Source organism: Bufo bufo, chromosome 1 (assembly GCF_905171765.1).
Source record: "Bufo bufo chromosome 1, aBufBuf1.1, whole genome shotgun sequence".
Classification (NCBI taxonomy): Eukaryota; Metazoa; Chordata; class Amphibia; order Anura; family Bufonidae; genus Bufo; species Bufo bufo.
The window spans coordinates 207,041,982-207,064,193 of record NC_053389.1 but is presented as its reverse complement, the minus strand read 5'-3'; the positions used below and the strand labels follow the sequence as shown (position 1 = coordinate 207,064,193).

At 42.4% G+C, this 22,212-nt stretch overlaps 1 protein-coding gene across 3 annotated transcripts in view; it reads left to right on the top strand.

The window, feature by feature from the left end:
* Window positions 1-22,212, top strand: part of LOC121003066 (cytoplasmic phosphatidylinositol transfer protein 1-like) — a 154,347-nt gene that overhangs the window by 114,885 nt on the left and 17,250 nt on the right. For all 3 annotated transcript variants that reach the window (XM_040434626.1, XM_040434643.1, XM_040434636.1), the window contains exons 4-6: window positions 4,960-4,967; window positions 19,129-19,200; window positions 22,037-22,129. In XM_040434626.1, coding sequence (XP_040290560.1) covers window positions 4,960-4,967; window positions 19,129-19,200; window positions 22,037-22,129 — 173 coding nt within the window. The remainder of the gene's footprint in view (window positions 1-4,959; window positions 4,968-19,128; window positions 19,201-22,036; window positions 22,130-22,212) is intronic.

Sequence of the window (22,212 nt, the reverse complement as noted above, 5' to 3'; positions counted from 1 at the left end):
GTTTCCTGCTGCCGGTTCCAAAGTAGCCACTATCAGTCAAAATTATTTAAGATTGTACAGTATGAAGGTCATTTTATAGATAAGAAACATTTACCAAGTTCATTGATGCTTTTCTTTAGATATGAAATGTATTTTAAAGCATATAGTGGCAAATATCCATTATCTATAATTTAAATCTGAGGACTGCCTTCCATGGCCATGATATTTACTGTTCATACAATAAATTTTATTAAGTTCACAGAAGGCAAAGTGCGATAGAGGCACGTTATAGCTAAAATGTATTAAATCTTGTTATCAAGAAGAATGCAAACTCCAGTTTATGCGCTTTGATGAGTTGTATTTAATAGGAAATGCGGTAAATCATATATGCGTGACGTTTCGGCCACAATCCGGCCTTCTTGTTATGCCATATCCGCCACTACGAGAGCACAGTAAGGACCTAACTTTAAGACTAAAACATCAGCGACTTACCAGCTAATCTATATAGGGCTACTCCTTCTGGCAATATTCTGCCATCATTTGACTATATCCAGGGCAAGTGGTCCTGTAAAAAAAAAAGTAAAAGTAGCCTCATATAGGTGAGTTGGAAATTACCAGCAAGGCAAGGTCAAAAAACCATTAGCCACGGCTACACTGCTGTTAGATGGGGATAATGAGAAAATGGAATGGCTCGCAGAATATTTGGGATAGGCAGAGGAGAAACAATATTGGCCAAGGTGGGCTTCCAAGTTTCCTACCACCAGTCTGCAGTTGGTATCCCTACCTTTTCCCTACACGCAGCAACATGCACATTATGTCGCTTGGGCATATGGGGCATAGAGGATGGCTGATCCCTGATGTGGCAGTACCAGCCATACTACTTTGAAGCCCTAACCCGAACAACCTACTGGATTTCTCCTGGTAGAGTAAATACCCCAATCCACCCCAGTGATTAGTATAGCAGTAAGAATATATGATTTGAGACATTACTGTAATAAAATTAAAATGTGGATTTTCTGTGTTACAATTTTACAGATGCATCCATTTTTGTTTTCCTTTTGCTCATAATATGATGTATAATTGAATGAGTTTTAATATTAGAAACATCCTAGATACATATTAGCACATTTTCCCATCTTAGTTGGATCATAACAATGTACAGAAGACTCTGAAGGAAACACAGTAATGACAAGGACCTCCTTTACTGAAATATGGGTAGCAGAATTTGGAAGGCTATTTAGAGGCATTTTTTTGGCGCAGAAAACACATGAAAAACGGCACCAAAAAGTGTTGCGTGAATGGGCACTAAGTGAGATTTCCGAGGGTAATGATCTTTTCCTCCTGTCTACCTATATTCTGTCAATACATTGACATTAAGGAGTGTTTTCCTATTCACACATCAGTGTTTGGTCAGTGATTTCCATCAGTGACTGTGAGCCAAAACCACGTGCGGCTCTAAACACCGAACAGGTGCAGATCTTTCACTTATACCCCTTATATATGGAGTGGAGCACTCCTTGTTTTGGCTCACAATCCGTAATGGAAATCACTTACCAAACACGGACGTGTGACTAAGGTCTAACACTGCTATAACAAAAAAATACATAATAAATATGAAACATTCCAAGGGTGTGAATATTTTTATAGATAACTTTTATGTCTTATGTTTGAACTGACATTAGACATTAATGTTCATGGCAGCCAGGTCCTTCTTGAGTGTCCACTGCAGGGCCAAAATCAGCACTGATCAACTACGGTATATAACATAATGATTGACCCTCAATTAAAAGGCCATCACACTGGGCAATGGATACTGTATGAGGTATGAAAGAACATTACTACAAAGGATACATATTATGCCGAGCTGTGGGCATTTTTATGCTTTCATATGAGATCAGATCAGCCAACAATTGAGTGTTTGTTTGCTTGTCTGCTGATCGCTGCCCTGTTTAAAAAGGACTTAAAGGGGTTGTCGGGGCTTTTTCTATTTTGCGAACCTGCACAAACTAGACAAGGGGTAAAGGTGAAACAATCAAAAGTGCAGTCGGTCAGTATATGCTCAACACAACTAACAAAGTCTGCGTGCTGTCTCTTAGCCCACGGGTGTTCACTTCTCTTGTTACGGAGATATACAGTTGCAAGAAAAAGTATGTGAACCCTTTGGAATTATATGGATTTCTACACAAATTGGTCATAAAATGTGATCTGATCTTCATCTAAGTCACAACAATAGACAATCACAGTCTGCTTAAACTAATAACACACAAAGAATTAAATGTTACCATGTTTTTATTGAACACACCATGTAAACATTCACAGTGCAGGTGGAAAAAGTATGTGAACCCTTGGATTTAATAACTGGTTGAACCTCCTTTGGCAGCAATAACTTCAACCAAACGTTTCCTGTAGTTGCAGATCAGACGTGCACAACGGTCAGGAGTAATTCTTGAACATTCCTCTTTACAGAACTGTTTCAGTTCAGCAATATTCTTGGGATGTCTGGTGTGATGTCGCTTTCTTGAGGTCATGCCACAGCATCTCAATCGGGTTGAGATCAGGACTCTGGGCCACTCCAGAAGGCATATTTTCTTCTGTTTAAGCCATTGTGTTGTTTATTTACTTCTATGCTTTGGGTTGTCCTGTTGCAACACTCATCTTTTGTTGCGCTTCAGCTGGTGGACAGATGGCCTTAAGTTCTCCTGCAAAATGTCTTGATAAACATGGGAATTCATTTTTCTTCGATGATAGCAATCCATCCAGGCCCTGACGCACCAAAGCAGCCCCAAACCATGATGCCCCCACCACCATACTTCACAGTTGGGATGAGGTTTTGATGTTGGTTTGCTGTGTCTCTTTTTCTCCACACATAGTGTTGTGTGTTTCTTTCAAACAACTCAACTTTAGTTTTATCTGTCCACAGAATATTTTGCCAGTACTGCTGTGGAACATCCAGGTGCTCTTGTGCAAACTGTAAACGTGCAACAATGTTTTTTTTGGACAGCAGTGGTTTCCTCTGTTGTATCCTCCCATGAAATCCATTCTTGTTTAGTGTTTTATGTATCGTAGATTCGCTAACAGGGATGTTAGCATATGCCAGAGACTTTTGTAAGTCTTTAGCTGACACTCTAGGATTCTTCTTCACCTCATTGAGCAGTCTGCGCTGTGCTCTTGCAGTCATCTTTACAGGACGGCCACTCCTATGGAGAGTAGCAGCAGTGCTGAACTTTCTCCATTTATAGACAATTTGTCTTACCATGGACTGATATACAGCAAGGCTTTTGGAGATACTTTTATAACCCTTTCCAGCTTTATGCAAGTCAACAATTATTAATCGTAGGTCTTCTGAGAGCTCTTTTGTGCGAGGCATCATTCACATCAGGCAATGCTTTTTGTGAAAAGCAAACCCAGAACCGATGTGTGTTTTTTATAGGGCAGGGCAGCTGTAACCAACACCTCCAATCTCATCTCATTGATTGGACTCCAGTTGGCTGATACTTCACACCAATTAGCTCTTGGAGATGTCATTAGTCTAGGGGTTCACATACTTTTTCCACCTGCACTGTGAATGTTTACATGCTGTGTTCAATAAAAATATGGTATCATTAAATTTTTTTGGGTGTTATTAGTTTAAGCAGACTGTGATTGTCTATTGTTGTGACTTAGATGAAGATCAGATCACATTTTATGACCAATTTGTGCAGAAATCCATATCATTCCAAAGGGTTCACATACTTTTTCTTGCAACTGTACTTCAGTGCTGAATGCAGGTACCGCAATGCTCGTTTCTGCGCATTAATACAGCGCTGCAGGCTTAAGAAAAGATGCATACATAGTGCTCACCTTGTATACCCGTACCAGAAGTGAATCTCGGCACGCCCCTGACGAAGCAGAGCGAAACCCTGGTCAGGCAGTGATATTTTATGTGATTTGATTAAGACAACAACTTTTTAAGTACAATAAAGTGCGACTATTTTTATCTATACGAGGTCAGCACTATGTATGCATCTTTTCTTAAGGCTGCAGCGCTAAAATAATGGGCAGAAAAGAGCATTGCGGTACCTGCATTCAGCACTGAAGTATATAGCCGTAATAAGAGAAGTGTGAACGCCCGTGGGCTAAGAGACAGCACGCAGACTTTGTTAGTTGTGTTGAGCATATACTGACAGACTGCACTTTTGATCGTTTCACCTTTACCACTTGTCTAGTTTGCGCAGATCTGCTACCTTTTGTCTTTTGCTTTCTATACGGAGGACTCGGATAACTGCAGATAGGATCTTGCAGCATACAATACGCATGTGTATTAAGAAACCATCAATAATCATCAATAGAAAAAGCCTGGACAACCCCTCTAAAGGTGTTGTCCAAATGTTTAATACTGATGAACTATCTTCAGGATAGGCCATCAATATCTGGTGGGTGGGGGTCCGACTCCCAGCACCTTTGCCAATCAGCTCTTTGAGGAGGCCCCGCTTTTTAGGCCAGTTATGTCACATTTATCGGTCATTTGGCTTAGGTGCAGCTTAGTCCCATTCAAATGAATGAGGCTGAGCTGCAATACCAAGCACAACCGCTATCTAATGGACGGCAGTGTGTATGGTAAGGTTCGGTGAGCGCCGTGGTCTCTTCAAACAGCCGATTGGTGGGATTGCCAGGAGTCAGACTGGACCCCTGTCAATCAGATACGGATGACCCATGCTGAGGACAGGTCTTTAGTATCAAACACTCGGAAAACCCCTTGAAAAGTCTGTGGTTTATAATTAACTTTTCACTGAGATATAGAGACTGTGTGATTTTCCACTGAATTGTGCAATTTGCATGAATAAGGTATTAAAATAGAATGAATAACAAGAAGTGGGAGTTTTTAAATTAGCAATATACAGAATGCATAATATCTGACTGACATTGTGCTGAGCTTCTACACCTGTCTAATGTATTTCTTCTTTTTCTTTTTTTCTTGGTTTCCTGTCGCCTGGTAAACAGAATACACAGTAAGTTACACAATCCTACGTCCTATTTGTTTTGTCTGAAACTTTTGAACATTATCAAGGCTTCTTACAATGCTGACTCTGTAGTATACTTGCCAACTTTTAAGAAGATATTTCAGGGAGAGTCCAAAGATGGGAGCAAAAAGGGCCACCGGAAATGTATATAGACCCCAGATTAGGTTCCCCGCAATCATTTATAAACCCCACACCCCCTGTTTACAGACTGTTGTGTTTGCAAAGCTGAGACCAGGTCACTCTTGTTAAAGCGGTGGTCTGAGTGCGTGATACTGATGACTATCCTCAGAATAGGCCGTATGTGATTGATGAGGTCAGACTCCGGGACCTCCAGCAATCAGCAGTTTGAGGAGGCTGTGGCACCCTGGTGAGCGCTGTGGCCTCCTCACAGCTACCAAGTACATAGGACCAAACTGTGCCACAGCCTCTTCAAGCAGCTAATGGGCAGGGGTGATAGGAGTCGGACCCCCACTGATCAGATACTGATGACCTTTCCTGAAGATAGGTCATAAGTATTAAAAATTTCGACAAACCCTTTAACAAACTCCAGATTAAATTTTCCTCCAGATATGCTGGCTCTTCGGAGCTGAATCTGAGTCTTCTGGACAATCCAGGAAAGTTTGCAGATACAATCCTTAGTGAAAGAACCTTTCAGTCTAGAATGTTTGAAGTCTCTTATGGCAAGTAAACCTGAAATGCAGGTTGCTGAATAAATTTAGTTTACAGAAGCACCAACACATTTAAAGACTTTACAAGAAGTGACTGTACACAAGGCAAGATAGTAGTCATGGTGGATGTATATTCAAGCACATGAATACAGTAAACTGACTTGAATGCTTCTTGTGAGGAACTCATTTCATCATGAGATCAGCTTTGTTGGTCATAAGCATTACATAAAAATGTGTGACCTGTTCAGCCTGTAGCCTGCCCGATACAGCTGCAAAATTGTCAGAAACAATTATTTTTAGTACTGTGGAGGGCGAATAATGCTCAAATCACACCATATCTGAGGTGCATGTTTGCTGCATAGGATGGAAAAATCTCCCAGCAAATGGACAGAACTGCTTTTAATGGACAAACATATGCCAAAGAGTGTCTTTTTGGCCTAATTTTGGCAGGACTTCATTGATATCCTGCAGGCTCAACTGTATTGAAAATGTTAATCTCTGTTTAATATAGCCGTAGACAAATAAAGTAAACCTCTTGGCAATAAAAAGCATATAATTGTATATATTTAGCCATATGTTTAACTGGACCATTTCAAAAAGTTCAGCGAAACAAACGCCAAACATGGTGTGTAGATAGCCTAAGGGCCCTATTACACTGGCAAATAATTGCTAAGACCATCGCTAACAAGAGTTTGTATGAACGTTTGTTAGTGATGTTAGTGTAATACTGCCACTGATTACCAGATGAATGAGCGTTTAAAAAGAATCATTGTACCGTGCAATCAGCACTCTGCTGCTGGCAAACAACGATTCTGTATGGGGATGAGTGATGGTATTAGCAATAAACGAAAAACCCAACTGGTCCTACCTCATCCAGGGTGTTGCTGGCATGTCAGCGTGATGTCCGCTGGATCCAGAACAAGGTCCCTGTGGTTATAGAGAAACAAAAGAATCACATAAGGAAGGGATGGTGACTGTACTGGGTAAATACCTACGATGGGGCGCTGTGCTGGCCTGTAAGACTCAGCCACTCCAATGTATAACAGGATAATCTTGGGCATTTCCCAGCGCTACAACACAGTATTAGTGCCCACATTGTGCCCCCTCACAGTAATTATGCCCACCTTGTGGCCCCTTCACAATAGTTATGTATTCCTTGTGCCCCCTCACATTAGTTCTGCCCACCTTCGTGCCCCCTCATGGTAGTTATGTCCTCCTTGTGGCCCCTTACTGTAGTTTTGCTCACCTTTGTGCCCACTCACTGTAGCTTTGCCCACTTTTAGTGAAAAGAACTGCCAGGCGGGTGTGCCCCTCCCTAGCCACTGCACCTGCCTGTAATAGGACGTTAAGGGTCAAAAGCATGCTGTATTATAACATAAGTGTTCACATCATAAGCCTAAGAATATAGCAGCCAGGGGAAAAAGTTTATATATACATACACTCACCTAAAGAATTATTAGGAACACCATACTAATATGGTGTTGGAACCACTTTTGCCTTAATTCTATGTGACATTGATTCAAGGTGCTGATAGCATTCTTTAGAAATGTTGATCCATATTGATAGGATAGCATCTTGCAGTTGATGGAGATTTGAGGGATGCACATCCAGGGCACAAAGCTCCCGTTCCACCACATCCCAAAGATGCTCTATTGCGTTGAGATCTGGTGACTGTGTGGGCCATTTTAGTACAGTGAACTCATTGTCATGTTCAAGAAACCAATTTGAAATGATTCGAGCTTTTTGACATGGTGCATTATCCTACTGGAAGTAGCCATCAGAGGATGGGTACATGGTGGTCATGAAGGGATGGACATGGTCAGAAACAATGCTCAGGTAGCCCGTGGCATTTTAATGATGCCCAATTGGCACTAAGGGGCCTAAAGTGTGCCCAGAAAACATCCCCCACACCATTACACCACCACCACCGGCCTGCACAGTGGCAACAAGGCATGATGGATACATGTTCTCATTCTGTTTACGCCAAATTCGGACTCTACCATTTGAATGTCTCAACAGAAATCGAGACTCATCAGACCAGGCAACAAGGCATGATGGATACATGTTCTCATTCTGTTTACGCCAAATTCGGACTCTACCATTTGAATGTCTCAACAGAAATCGAGACTCATCAGACCAGGCAACATTTTTCCAGTCTTCAACAGTCCAATTTTGGAGAGCTCGTGCAAATTGTAGCCTCTTTTTCCTATTTGTAGTGGAGATGAGTGGTACCCGGTGGGGTCTTCTGCTGTTGTAGCCCATCCGCCTCAAGGTTGTGCGTGTTGTGGCTTCACAAATGCTTTGCTGCATACCTCGGTTGTAACGAGTGGTTATTTCAGTCAACGTTGCTCTTCTATCAGCTTGAATCAGTCGGCCCATTCTCCTCTGACCTCTAGCATCCACAAGGCATTTTTGCCCACAGGACTGCCGCACACTGGATGTTTTTCCCTTTTCACACCATTCTTTGTAAACCCTAGAAATGGTTGTGTGTGAAAATCCCAGTAACTGAGCAGATTGTGAAATACTCAGACCGGCCCATCTGGCACCAACAACCATGCCACGCTCAAAATTGCTTAAATCACCTTTCTTTCCCATTCTGACATTCAGTTTGGAGTTCAGGAGATTGTCTTGACCAGGACCACACCCCTAAATGCATTGAAGCAACTGCCATGTGATTGGTTGACTAGATAATTGCATTAATGAGAAATAGAACAGGTGTTCCTAATAATTCTTTATGTGAGTGTATATATATACAGTACAGACCAAAAGTTTAGTCACACCTTCTCATTCAAAGAGTTTTCTTTATCTTCATGACTATTAAAATTGTAGATTCACACTGAAGGCAACTATGAATTAACACATGTGGAATTAAATACATAGCAAACAAGTGTGAAACAGCTGAAAAGATGTCATATTTTAGGTTCTTCAAAGTAGCCACCTTTTGCTTTGATTACTGCTTTGCACACTCTTGGCATTCTCTTGATGAGCTTCAAGAGGTAGTCCCCTGAAATGGTTTTCACTTCACAGGTGTGCCCTGTCAGGTTTAATAAGTGGGATTTCTTGCCTTATAAATGGGGTTGAGACCATCAGTTGCGTTGAGGAGAAGTCAGGTGGATACACAGCTGATAGTCCTACTGAATAGACTGTTAGAATTTGTATTATGGCAAGAAAAAAGCAGCTAAGTAAAGAAAAACGAGTGGCCATCATTACTATAAGAAATAAAGGTCAGTCAGTCAGCCGAAAAATTGCGAAAACTTTGAAAGTAAGGGCTATTTGACCATGAAGGAGAGTGATGGGGTGCTGCGCCAGATGACCTGGCCTCCACAGTCACCGGACCTGAACCCAATCGGGATGGTTTGGGGTGAGTTGGACCGCAGAGTGAAGGCAAAAGGGCCAACAAGTGCTAAGCATCTCTGGGAACTACTTCAAGACTGGTGGAAGACCATTTCAGGGGACTACCTCTTGAAGCTCATCAAGAGAATGCCAAGAGTGTGCAAAGCAGTAATCAAAGCAAAAGGTGGCTACTTTGAAGAACCTAGAATATGACATATTTTTAGTTGTTTCACACTTGTTTGTTATGTATATAATTCCACATGTGTTAATTCATAGTTTTGATGCCTTCATAGTCATGAAAATAAAGAAAACTCTTTGAATGAGAAGGTGTGTCCAAACTTTTGGTCTGTACTTTTATACACTAACAGAAGGACCCGGTTTCGCACAGGTATACAGTGGCGGAAATAATTATTTGACCCCTCACTGATTTTGTAAGTTTGTCCAATGACAAAGAAATGAAAAGTCTCAGAACAGTATCATTTCAATGGTAGGTTTATTGTAACAGTGGCAGATAGCACATCAAAAGGAAAATCGAAAAAATAACTTTAAATAAAAGATAGCAACTGATTTGCATTTCATTGAGTGAAATAAGTATTTGAACCCCTACCAACCATTAAGAGTTCTGGCTCCCACAGAGTGGTTAGACACTTCTACTCAATTAGTCACCCTCATTAAGGACACCTGTCTTAACTAGTCACCTGTATAAAAGACACCTGTCCACAGAATCAATCAATCAAGCAGACTCCAAACTCTCCAACATGGGAAAGACCAAAGAGCTGTCCAAGGATGTCAGAGACAAAATTGTAGACCTGCACAAGGCTGGAATGGGCTACAAAACCATTAGCAAGAAGCTGGGAGAGAAGGTGACAACTGTTGGTGCGATTGTTCGAAAATGGAAGGAGCACAAAATGACCATCAATCGACCTCGCTCTGGGGCTCCACGCAAGATCTCACCTCGTGGGGTGTCAATGGTTCTGAGAAAGGTGAAAAAGCATCCTAGAACTACACGGGAGGAGTTAGTTAATGACCTCAAATTAGCAGGGACCACAGTCACCAAGAAAACCATTGGAAACACATTACACCGCAATGGATTAAAATCCTGCAGGGCTCGCAAGGTCCCCCTGCTCAGGAAGGCACATGTGCAGGCCCGTCTGAAGTTTGCCAATGAACACCTGAATGATTCAGAGAGTGACTGGGAGAAGGTGCTGTGGTCTGATGAGACCAAAATAGAGCTCTTTGGCATTAACTCAACTCGCTGTGTTTGGAGGAAGAAAAATGCTGCCTATGACCCCCAAAACACCGTCCCCACCGTCAAGCATGGGGGTGGAAACATTTTGCTTTGGGGGTGTTTTTCTGCTAAGGGCACAGGACAACTTATTCGCATAAACGGGAAAATGGACGGAGCCATGTATCGTGAAATCCTGAGCGACAACCTCCTTCCCTCTGCCAGGAAACTGAAAATGGGTCGTGGATGGGTGTTCCAGCACGACAATGACCCAAAACATACAGCAAAGGCAACAAAGGAGTGGCTCAAGAAGAAGCACATTAAGGTCATGGAGTGGCCTAGTCAGTCTCCGGACCTTATTCCAATCGAAAACCTATGGAGGGAGCTCAAGCTCAGAGTTGCACAGAGACAGCCTCGAAACCTTAGGGATTTAGAGATGATCTGCAAAGAGGAGTGGACCAACATTCCTCCTAAAATGTGCGCAAACTTGGTCATCAATTACAAGAAACGTTTGACCTCTGTGCTTGCAAACAAGGGTTTTTCCACCAAGTATTAAGTCTTTTTTTGTTAGAGGGTTCAAATACTTATTTCACTCAATGAAATGCAAATCAGTTGCTATCTTTTATTTAAAGTTTAATGTTTCTGTGTGTCGTTAAAAGATATCGACAGTATCCCCCATAACAGTGCCCTTTACAGCATCCCGTCCCTTTAACAGTGAACTCCACAGTTCCCCACCCCTTAATGCAGCCCATCCCCTTAACTTTGACCTTCACAGCCCCCTGTCCCTTTAACAGTGACCTCCACAGTGCCTGCCCCTTTAACACTGACCTCCACAGTGCCCGCCTCTTTAACAGTGACCTCCACAGTGCCCGGCCCCTTTAATGCTAGGGCTACATGACATGTGTCGCGCAACATTTTGTCTCAACAAGTTTTATAATGATAGGCTATGGTGTGACATACGACATGCTGCGACTGCGACACGACAGTCGCAAAAAATCCATCCAATCCAGTGTAGTTGTGCCCTATGTGTCGTGCGACTTATAGTCATCCTGTAGCCCTAGCCTAAAGCTGACCTACAGCAGTGAAGAAAAATGGCTGGGTTGTTATGGAAACCTGGAGTAAAACTGGGTGTATGGCAGTTGGGATTTGAAGAGAATATCTCAGGAACTGTATGTCCTAGAGAGCTGAGACACCTAATGTACCTGTATGCCAAATTTGGTGAAGATTGGTCCAGTCGTTTGGTCGTGCATAAAGAACAGACAGACGTCCAGACAGACAGAAACTAATTTTTATATATATAAGAGATATATATCTCTTATATTTAGAAAAATGAGTTTCTGTCTGTCTGTCTGTCTGTTCTTTATGCACGACCAAACAACTGAATTGATCTTCACCAAATTTGGCACACGGGTGCATCAGGTGTTCGGGAAGGTTTTAGACCGGGTCTCAGCTCTGTAGGACGTACCGTTCCTGAGATATTCCCCAAAAATTACCTGCAATACAAGCCTGCAAGTCTTTCTCTTCAAATCCCAACTGCCATACACCCAGTTTTACTCCAGGTTTCCATAACATTCCAGCCATTTTTCTTCACTGCTGTAGGTCAGCTTTAGGCTAGGGCTACAGGACGACATCAAGTCGCACAACACATAGGGCACAACTATGCTGCTACATGCATCCATCTTGGATGGATTTTTTGCGACTGTCGTATCGCAGTCGCAGCATGTCGCATGTCGCAGTGCGACACCATAGCCTATCATTATAAAAATTGTTGAGACAAAATTTCGCACGACACATGTCATCATCCCTAGCATTAAAGGGAAAGTGCACTGTGGAGGTCACTGTTAAATGGGCGGGCGCTGTGGAGGTCACTGTTAAAGGGGCAGGGCGCTGTGAAGGTCACTGTAAAAAGGGGCTAGAACTGTGGAGGTCACTGTAAAAGGGGCGGGCACTGTGGAGGTCACTGTAAAAGGGGCGGGCACTGTGGAGGTCACTGTAAAAGGGGCGGGCACTGTGGAGGTCACTGTAAAAGGGGCGGGCACTGTGGAGGTCACTGTAAAAAGGGCGGGCACTGTGGAGGTCACTGTAAAAGGGGCGGGCACTGTGGAGGTCACTGTAAAAGGGGCGGGCACTGTGGAGGTCACTGTAAAAGGGGCGGGCACTGTGGAGGTCACTGTAAAAGGGGCGGGCACTGTGGAGGTCACTGATAAAGGGGCCGGCACTGTAAAAGTCACTGTTGAAGGGGCGGGTACTATTGAGATCACTGTTAAAGGGGCGGACACTGTGAAGGTCACTTTTAAAGGGGGGGGGCGCTGTGGAGGTCACTGTTAAAGGGGCGGGTGCTGTGGAGGTCACTGTTAAAGGGGCGGGCACTGTGGAGGTCACTGTTAAAGGGGCCAGCACTGTGGAGGTCACTGATAAAGGGGCGGGCACTATTGAGGTCACTGTTAAAGGGGCGGACACTGTGGAGGTCACTTGTAAAGGGGTGGGCACTGTGAAGATCACTGATAAATGGGCGGGCACTGTGGAGGTCACTTTTAAAGGGGTGGGCACTGTAGATGTTACTGTTAAAGGGGCAGGGCACTGTGGAGGTCACTGTTAAAGGGCGGGCACTGTGGAGGTCACTGATAAAGGGGCCGGCACTGTAAAAGTCACTGTTGAAGGGGCGGGTACTATTGAGATCACTGTTAAAGGGGCGGACACTGTGAAGGTCACTTTTAAAGGGGGGGGGGGGGGCTGTGGAGGTCACTGTTAAAGGGGCGGGTGCTGTGGAGGTCACTGTTAAAGGGACGGGCACTGTGGAGGCCACTTTAAAAGGGGCGGTCACTGTGGATGTTACTGTTAAGGGGGCAGGGTGCTGTGGAGGTCACTGTTAAAGGGGCGGGCTGCTGTAAAAGTCAAAATTAAGGGCATGGGCTGCTGTGGAGGTCCCATTTTAAAGTGGCGGGGTACTGTAGGCGGGTCAGTGTTAAGGGGTGGGGAACTGTGGAGTTCACTGTTAAAGGGGCGGGGTGCTGTAGACGTCACCGTTATAGGGGATGCTATCGATATGTTTCAACGACACACAGAAACAGTAAATGAAATAGATGAAATATACTCAAAGCGAAGCCGGGTCCTTCTGCTAGTCTCATATATATTTATATATATATATATATATATATATAGGAACGAAGAAAGGACAGCACTCCAAGTGAAAATATACTGGTCTTTAATCACCCATGCAGATGGCAACGTTTCAGCTCCAAACAAGAGCCTTTTTCAAGCTTGAAAAAGGCTCTTGTTTGGAGCTGAAACGTTGCATCTGCATGGGTGATTAAAGACCAGTATATTTTCACTTGGAGTGCTGTCCTTTCTTCGTTCCTGTACATCTGGGGTAAGCAGCAATATCCCTGGACATAGCACCCATATTGCTTGTTTCCAGTGCCGCCGCTACTTTCCCTTTTTTTATATATATATATATATATATATAAATGAGTTTCTGTCTGTCCCGACGTCTGTCTGTCTGTCTGTTTATGCGCGACCAAACGACTGAACCGATCTTCACCAAATTTGGCACACGGGTATATCAGGTGTCCGGGAAGGTTTTAGATACAGCTCTCTAGGACGTACCGTTTCTGAGATATTCCAAAAAAATACCTGCATTAGCCAATACAAGCCAGCAAGTCTTTCTCTTCAAATCCCAACTGGCATACACCCAGTTTTACTCCAGGTTTCCATAACAACCCAGCCATTTTTCTTCACTGCAGTAAGTCAGCTTTAGGCTAGGACTACACAACAACATGCATAGCTAAGCAGACAGTATCACACAATAGACTTAGATACACAGCTCAGCAGACAGTATCACACAGGATAGGATTAGATTCACAGCTCAGCAGACAGTATCACACATGACATGATTAGATACACAGCTCAGCAGACAGTATCACACAACATAAGATTAGATACACAGCTCAGCAGACAGTATCACACAGGATAGGATTAGATACACAGCTCAGCAGATAGTATCACACAGGATAGGATTAGATACACAGCTCAGCAGACAGTATCACACAGGATAGCATTAGATACACAGCTTAGCAGACAGTATCACACATGATGGGATTAGATACACAGCTCAGCAGACAGTACCACACATGACAGGATTAGATACACAGCTCAGCAGACAGTATCACACAGGATAGGATTAGATTCACAGCTCAGCAGACAGTATCACACATGACATGATTAGATACACAGCTCAGCAGACAGTATCACACAACATAAGATTAGATACACAGCTCAGCAGACAGTATCACACAGGATAGGATTAGATACACAGCTCAGCAGATAGTATCACACAGGATAGCATTAGATACACAGCTCAGCAGACAGTATCACACAGGATAGGATTAGATACACAGCTCAGCAGATAGTATTACACAGGATAGGAATAGATGCACAGCTCAGCAGACAGTGGGGCTCACAGAGAAGATATCCGTTCTTGACTGGAGAAAGGCCGCCAAAGGACCTGCGGCAAGCGTGGTGACATCACCACGCCAGGAGCGCACGGTGATGTCATCAACTGAATGTGACTCTCAGATGCCGCGATCAGTATTGACTGCGTCATCTGAGAGCTTAATTGACGGGGGACGGCATGATTGCAGTTCCCCGTCATTGCGCCAGGTCCATATAATGGAGTGATTTGTGATGAAGTAATTCGTAACAAATTAAATTTCTTGTTGAAGTTGGCCGAAGAAGCCGAAACTAATTTTTCAAAACTTCGCTCATCTCTCATATATATATAATGCAGTAAGTAAAGTTCAGGGTTGGCACTGGGTGTTCAGACTGGACTAGAGTCAGCGTACTAAGGTAGTGTAAGCAAGGTGGTGCTCAGCTAAAGTAGCGCTTTAATATATAGTCGTATAGAAGTAGCGGCACTCACCAACATTCTATAACTTTTATTTCTTTCTTTGATTAAAGTTTCACGCAAAGAGTACGCCTCAGCCATCTTGATTGAAGATCCCACACGAAATCTCGTGCGCGATGACATATGACATCACTGCGCGTCATCATGCACAACGCGAGATTTCGTGCTGGATCTTCAATGAAAATTGCTGTGGTGGATTCTTCGCAAGCAAATGGATAAGGTGAGTATTGTTAATGCCGTGATAAGCGATGAATGTGGCATCTGAGGGGTTCAATGACGGGGGCGGCACCATCGCCGCTCCCCGTCATTGCACCCGCTACTCACAAAGAAATGCACTTTGTGACAAAGTAATTTTTATTACCTCTTAACAATTCTAGCACATCATATGCCAGCCAGGTGTGTTATTAAGACATAAGAAATGCCCATCTTCATGCATTACTCCCATGACCTATTAAGGACCAACAGTTGGATGAAACATTTAAGTGACTTGAATGTATTATTTTTCTTCCTGAAGAGGACCTGGGCACAACTTCACAGATGTGCAGCATGATAATCACTGACTCTGAAAAAATGCTTCTCTTTTGTTTCTAGTTTCTACTGTTCCATGCTATTGATATCATTCGTTTTAGTGAATTGTCAGGTCAAGTGGATGGTCCCCAGAGCTCATTGTCAATGACTAAGGTGACATTTCACTGACTGAGCGCTGGGGATTGCTCAACTAACAATTCACTGCTATCGGCACCAATAGTTGCGGTACGGGAGAAGCTAGAATAAAAGAAATCACTGCCTGAGTCGGTAATGATTCATCTGCAAAGTTATGTAGCCTGTGGAACTTCTGTGAGGACATGACAGCTCCTCTGTGAAGGGGTCATTACACAAATTTTTTTTTTACATTTTCAAACAAACATCTGAGTTGAATACTTTTGTACTTGCATTTAGCTGAAAATGTAGTTTATTTAGTATAGCTACTTAGGGGTCATTTACAATTCTGAAATACGCCTAAATTAGGCATATTTCTGGCGCAGATGGCAACGCAGAGGTTAGTTGTGCCGCTATCTGCGACTTCGCCCCCCTAACGCCAGGTCTAAAATTGTGGGTGGAGAAGGGTATGGGCCAGCAGGCTTGTTTTATTCATCATTTTCTATGCCTGTTTCAAGCGTTGAAAATGGTCTAAATGTAAGACAGCAAGGAAGCTGGGGACATGGCTAGGAGGGGCAGGAGATGATTTCTGCATGTTAACACAGCTCTCGCCTCCTCTGATGAGCAGATAATTATTGGGGATGAAACTGTTGCTTGTTGAGGTGGTCCATGTAATGGCGCCTTTAGGCAAGGCAATGCCAACATATACTGGAACATATTTACTGCCAAGATGTGGCCACTCTTCACATATACTGCAATATCTGGGCATTTGTCCTGTATCTGCTTTAATCTCAGTGTGTTGTTTAGCTTAAACAATGGCAATTGTTTTTATTCCTTTAACCACCTCCCGTCCGCCCATAGACTATAAACATCCGGGAGGTGGTTCTCTATTTCTGAATGGACGTTCCAGAACCTCCATTCAGAAAGTGCAGCTGCACGCTAATCGTGCAGCTGCTGATCGGGTTGCCCGCTGTCAGTGACAGCAGGGCAACCCAGAGAGAAGGCAGGGACAGTGCCCAGGTGTCCCTGCCTTCTGGATCGCTGCATACACAGCGCTCACCGAGCGCTGTGTATGCAGAGAAGGAAGCGCTATGCGCTTCCTGTTCCGGCCCGGCGGTCATGTGACCGCCGTGACCGGAGTGTGCAGGAGCTGTGTGAGGTCTCTCAGAGACCTCGATCAGCCCTGCTCTGAGGCTGTACAGCGCTGGATTGCTGCTGTACTGCCTCTCTGGGGGGTGCATTTCTCCTGTAACTGGGGCTACTATGTCAGCCCCAGTTACAGGAGAAATCAACAGTGAAAAAAAAAAGTTAAGTAAATGTCCCCCAGAAGTCTTGTATGACCTTATAGGGGACGAAAAGTGTAAAATAAAAAAATAGTGTTAAAAAAAAAAAAAAGGTTTCACATGTAAAAAAAAAAAATTACCCAAGTAAGGAATAAAAAAAAAATGGTAAAAATAGAAAAAATAAAATCGACATATTTGGTATTGCCGCGTCCGTGACAGTCGGCTCTATAAATATATCACATAATCGACCCAGTCCAATAAACACCATAAAAAAAAAATAATAATAACTGTCAAAAAAAGCTATTTTTGTTATCTTACATCGCAAAAAGTGCAACACCAAGTGATCAAAAAGGCGTATGTCCCACAAAATAGTACCAATAAAACCGTCACCTCATCCCGCAAAAAATTAGCCCCTACATAAGAAAATCTCTCAAAAAATAAAAAAAACTATAGCTCTTACAACATGGAGACACTAAAACATCATTTTGTTGGTTTCAAAAATGCTATTATTGTGTTAAAGTGAAATAAAAATAAAAAAGTATACATATTAGGTATTGCCGCGTCCATAAAAAACAGCTCTATATAAATATCACGCGACCTAACCCCTAGGGTGAACACCGTAAAAAAAACAAAAAAAAAAACTGCTAAAACAACCAATTTTTTGGTCACCTTGCCCCATAAAGTGTTATAATGAATGATCAAAAAATCATATGTACCCAAAAATAGTACCAATAAAACTGGCACCTTATCCCCTAGTTTCCAAAATGGGGTCACTTCTTGGGAGTTTCTACTGTAAGGGTGCATCAGGGGGGCTTCAAATGGGATATGGCATCTAAAAACCATGTGGAGTTCCTTTTCTTCTGCGCCCTGCCGTGTGCCCATACAGCAGTTTATGACCACATGTGGGGTGTTTCTGTAAACTGCAGAATCTGGGTAATAAATATTGAGTTTTGTTTGGCTGTTAACCATCGATGTGTTAAAGAAAAAAATGGATTAAAATGGAAAATCTGCCAAAAAAGTGAAATTTAAAAATTTGATCTCCATTTTCCTTTAATTCTTGTGGAACGCCTAAAGGGTTAACAAAGTTTGTAAAATCGGTTTTAAGTAACTTAAGGGGTGTAGTTTCTACAATGGGGTCATTTATGGGGGTATCCACTATGTAGGCCCCACAAAGTGACTTCATACCTGAACTGGTCCTTAAAAAGTGGGTTTTGGCAATTTTCTTAAAAATTTTAAGAATTGCTTCTAAACTTCTAAGCCTTCTAACGTCCTAAAAAAATAAAATGACATTTCCAAAATGATGCCAACATAAAGTAGACATATGGGGAATGTTAAGTAATAAATATTTTATGAGGTATCACTTTCTGTTTTAAAAGCAGAGAAATTGAAATTTAGAAAATTGCAAATTTTTCAAAATTTTTGGTAAATTTGGGATTTTTTCATAAATAAAGGTGAAATATATTGACTCAAATTTATGACTATCATGAAGTACAATGTGTCAAGAGAAAACAATCTCTGAATGACTTGGATAAGTAAAAGCGTTCCAAAGTTATTACCACATAAAGTGAGATATGTCAGTTTTGCAAAATTAGGCCTGGTCAGGAAGGGGGCAAATGGCCCAGATGGGAAGTGGTTAACATACTTTTAGTCCTTTAGCATTCTTTATGATTCTATTGGGCATCATTTATCAAAGCTCCCTAATTGTTAGACTGTCTTTGTTGCCTGTAGCAGCCAATCACAGCTCAGCTTTCATTACTTAAATTCCTCTGGAAAAATGAAAGCAGAGTTTTGATTGGTTGCTATAAACAACAAAGGCAATTGTTGGACAATTTTAATAAATAAAGCCCAATAAACGTCTCTTTTAAATAGTGTTTCATAGACACCTGGTTAATGTCCCTATTGCCTGCACACAAAGGCATCCAGACAGCTTTATAGGAAAGGCTTCAGGCCAGTGCAGTATCCAGCCTTTTGTACTTCATTGCTTTCAGCATTTTCAATGATTTCAGGAATGTTTTGTTGTGTTTTTTTAGTCTGTGCTGTATAATAAAATTGTATGAAACTCACACAAAGACATGTGCCTTATGTTTTGTTCCCATAGTGCTCTTTCCTGCCAAAATTTCAAATCCGAATAGAGACCAAGTTTGAAAATAACAATGGTTGCAATGCACAGGTAAGGATTGTCCATTTGCTTTAAAACCAGCATACACATTGATACACTGGCTATAACTTTTTGTATTATTATGGTTTGGATACCATTTTTTAAAATCCTTGCCAAATCAAGTAGTAAAGTTCTGTGCTGATTAATTTGTTACCAATATAGGAAGCATAGGAGCTAACTGAACACAGGGGTGCACCTAACCTTTCTGCTGCCTGAGGCGAAAACTGAAATGGCACCCCTCCCTCCCCAATGCCAATTTCTTAACCTAACCCCTTTCCTTCAGCCCATGGCCCTTTGGCTGCCCCTCTCTTGCCCCTACCTGGTGCTGCTTGAGGCGATCGCCTCTCCTGGCCTCATTGGTGGTGCACCCCTGACTGTACACTATCTCAATAATAACGCAGTATGCATTGAGCTACCAAGCTCCCTCTAGTGGCCACTGCAGGCAGCCAGAATGCTTTGCTTTCATTTTATACCCATACAGGACATTTGGAGCTTTTTATAAAAAAAATATATGGTAGTTATGGAAACGGCATAGCATGATGAGCTCAGCCATTACAGTAAACCCAGCCACCTCCCTTAGTCTGGATGTAATGGCTAGTGAGACCCTGTTTTAGAGATCGGTGGGATCAGTATCTATCAGACATTTATGGCATATCCAGTAGATTTAACAGATTATGAGTAAATGTCCGTTAGAGTACAGCCTGATGGTGCAGCTGGCTACATGCGGCCAAGCCATGCCCACCCACGGCAGTCAATGGGCTCATGACATTGCCGTAAAATCATTGTGCCGCACCGTCAGGCCATACCTTTAAGCCTTTATTTTATCTATTTGATCCAATTTCACATTTCTCACTTTTGGAATATGGAGAGCTTCATAGCCCGACCCAGACATAATTTTTAATACACATGACATTATACTTCAGTGTGTACCAATGATAAACCACATCTCGAACAAGGATCCAAATCTAATCCGGAAAACTGGTTTCTTGCAAATCTCGGCCACTCTGGGCCTGTCAATATTGTGTTCTGCTATGCACGCATTTTGGTGGTTAATTGCTTTTCCTGGAAATGAATACATTTGTATTGCAAATCTGAAAGTACAAACGTCTCAGTCATTTGCATCAATGTAAAAAGACACTAAACAAATACTTATACAAATCAGAGGCATGCAAAGAACGAAGAGCGAGACGGCAAAAGAATAGCTGGCAGACTGCAATCAGGGTTGAAATTTAGCGGGCAAATATATACCTGGAAGTATTATATCAGCACATAGAGATGAAAAGCTTTTAGTAAAAGTAAAAGCAGCGATGTAAAATTAGCCTTATAGTTAGAACAATGTAAGAAAATGCACAAAAAGTGCAGTGTAAATATAGAAATAATTGGACAGAAAATGTTGATTGATGAAATAAAAAACAGCGAGCTTCATTTTATAGTCTGGGAAATAGGTAACCACTCTAGCCATGCAGCACATGCAAAAAAATGTCTTCTGATGTATGAGGCCTATGTCACAAGGGACTTCTTTCAACATCCATTTGCTTCTGTACATATCTGTCATCTCAATGTACTTGAAAATGACTGAAACATCAAGCCTGTCTTCAATGTATGCCATGACAACTTAAATTATGAATTCATATACATGCCCCAATATGTTATATAAACATATACGAGCAAGTGAAATATGTTGAGACGGTTAAAATCATGCATTGTTAAAGGGATTTATTCACTTATGACATGGTAATCAAACATATCACAAGTATGATCATTCCAGCAGGCCAAGGCTAGTTTCATACCAGCAGAGGAACAGCCTGCCGGAGATCATCGTATCTGGTGTAGCCAGATACTACCTTTCCCTGCTGGAGCCTATTGACTATAATGGGACCTGGCAGGGATGCGGCCTGTTTCTTGCATTAGTGCTGGGATTTGGCCAGACGAAAAATTGTGTTTGTCCAGCCAAATATTGGCATTAATGCCGAAAACAGGCTGGATCCCCGCCGGGTCCCATCAGTCAATGGGGCCTGGCAGTGCTGCCGCAGTTTTTGGCTATGCCGGATGTGGTGAACTCCGGCAGCCTGCCAGAAGATTTTAGCTCTAGTGTGAAACTAGCCTAAGCTTCTCGAGAACAAAAAGATTGGGTCGTTGGAATAGAACTGCCCTATCTGCAGCATCTGCTGTTAGGGGAGAGTCGGGATGCCCCCATACATAATAGATGGTCAACCAATCCTGGTGAAATTGGCAGGTTCGGCCAACATACTTCAGAGAAGCTTTTTTTCTACAATTGATCAAACTAAAATCTGAGCTGTTATTTCCTTTTCTGGGTCTCTACAGACCATTGGTCCATAACCTGGGGCTCTGCAGCTGTAACTAACCTAAGTCTGAATATGCTGTTGTAGTTTCACCACAGGTTAGAGACCATTTATACAGAATTTTTCCTTACACAAGAGTGATTTAAAGGGTTTTCCAAGAGTTCAGTACTGATGGCCTATCCTCAGGGTAGGTCATCAATATGAGCGATGGGGTCCAAATCCAGGCACCACCACTAATCAGCGTACCAATCACGGCACCATACATTGCATAGTGCTTGCTATTACATCTCAGGCCCATTCTCTTGAATAGGACTGAGCTGCAAATAAGCCATGTCACCACTGAATGTGATGTTATTGAGCTAAGAAGAGGCCATGGCACTCTCTTCAAACAGCTGATCGGCAGGGGTGGATAAGCCATCAGTACTGAATACCAGAAAAATCCCTTTGATATAATAGATAAAGACTGAAGAGACTACATATGTGATCAATAGCAACCTTAAGATGGCAAATATCAGTCATAATAAAATCAGCTCTCATTCTTGAAGGTATTTGGTGAAAAACCAACTCCAGAAGATGATGTGTGTTTTATTGATATAGCTGAGGACGAACTTCCAGAAGGTTATTACAAAAAATCAGAGGTAAGAATTAACACTTGGATAAAATTATAGCTTGATAGTTATTGACTGTACTTTCCAAGTATCTCTAGTATTCCTGTATGCAT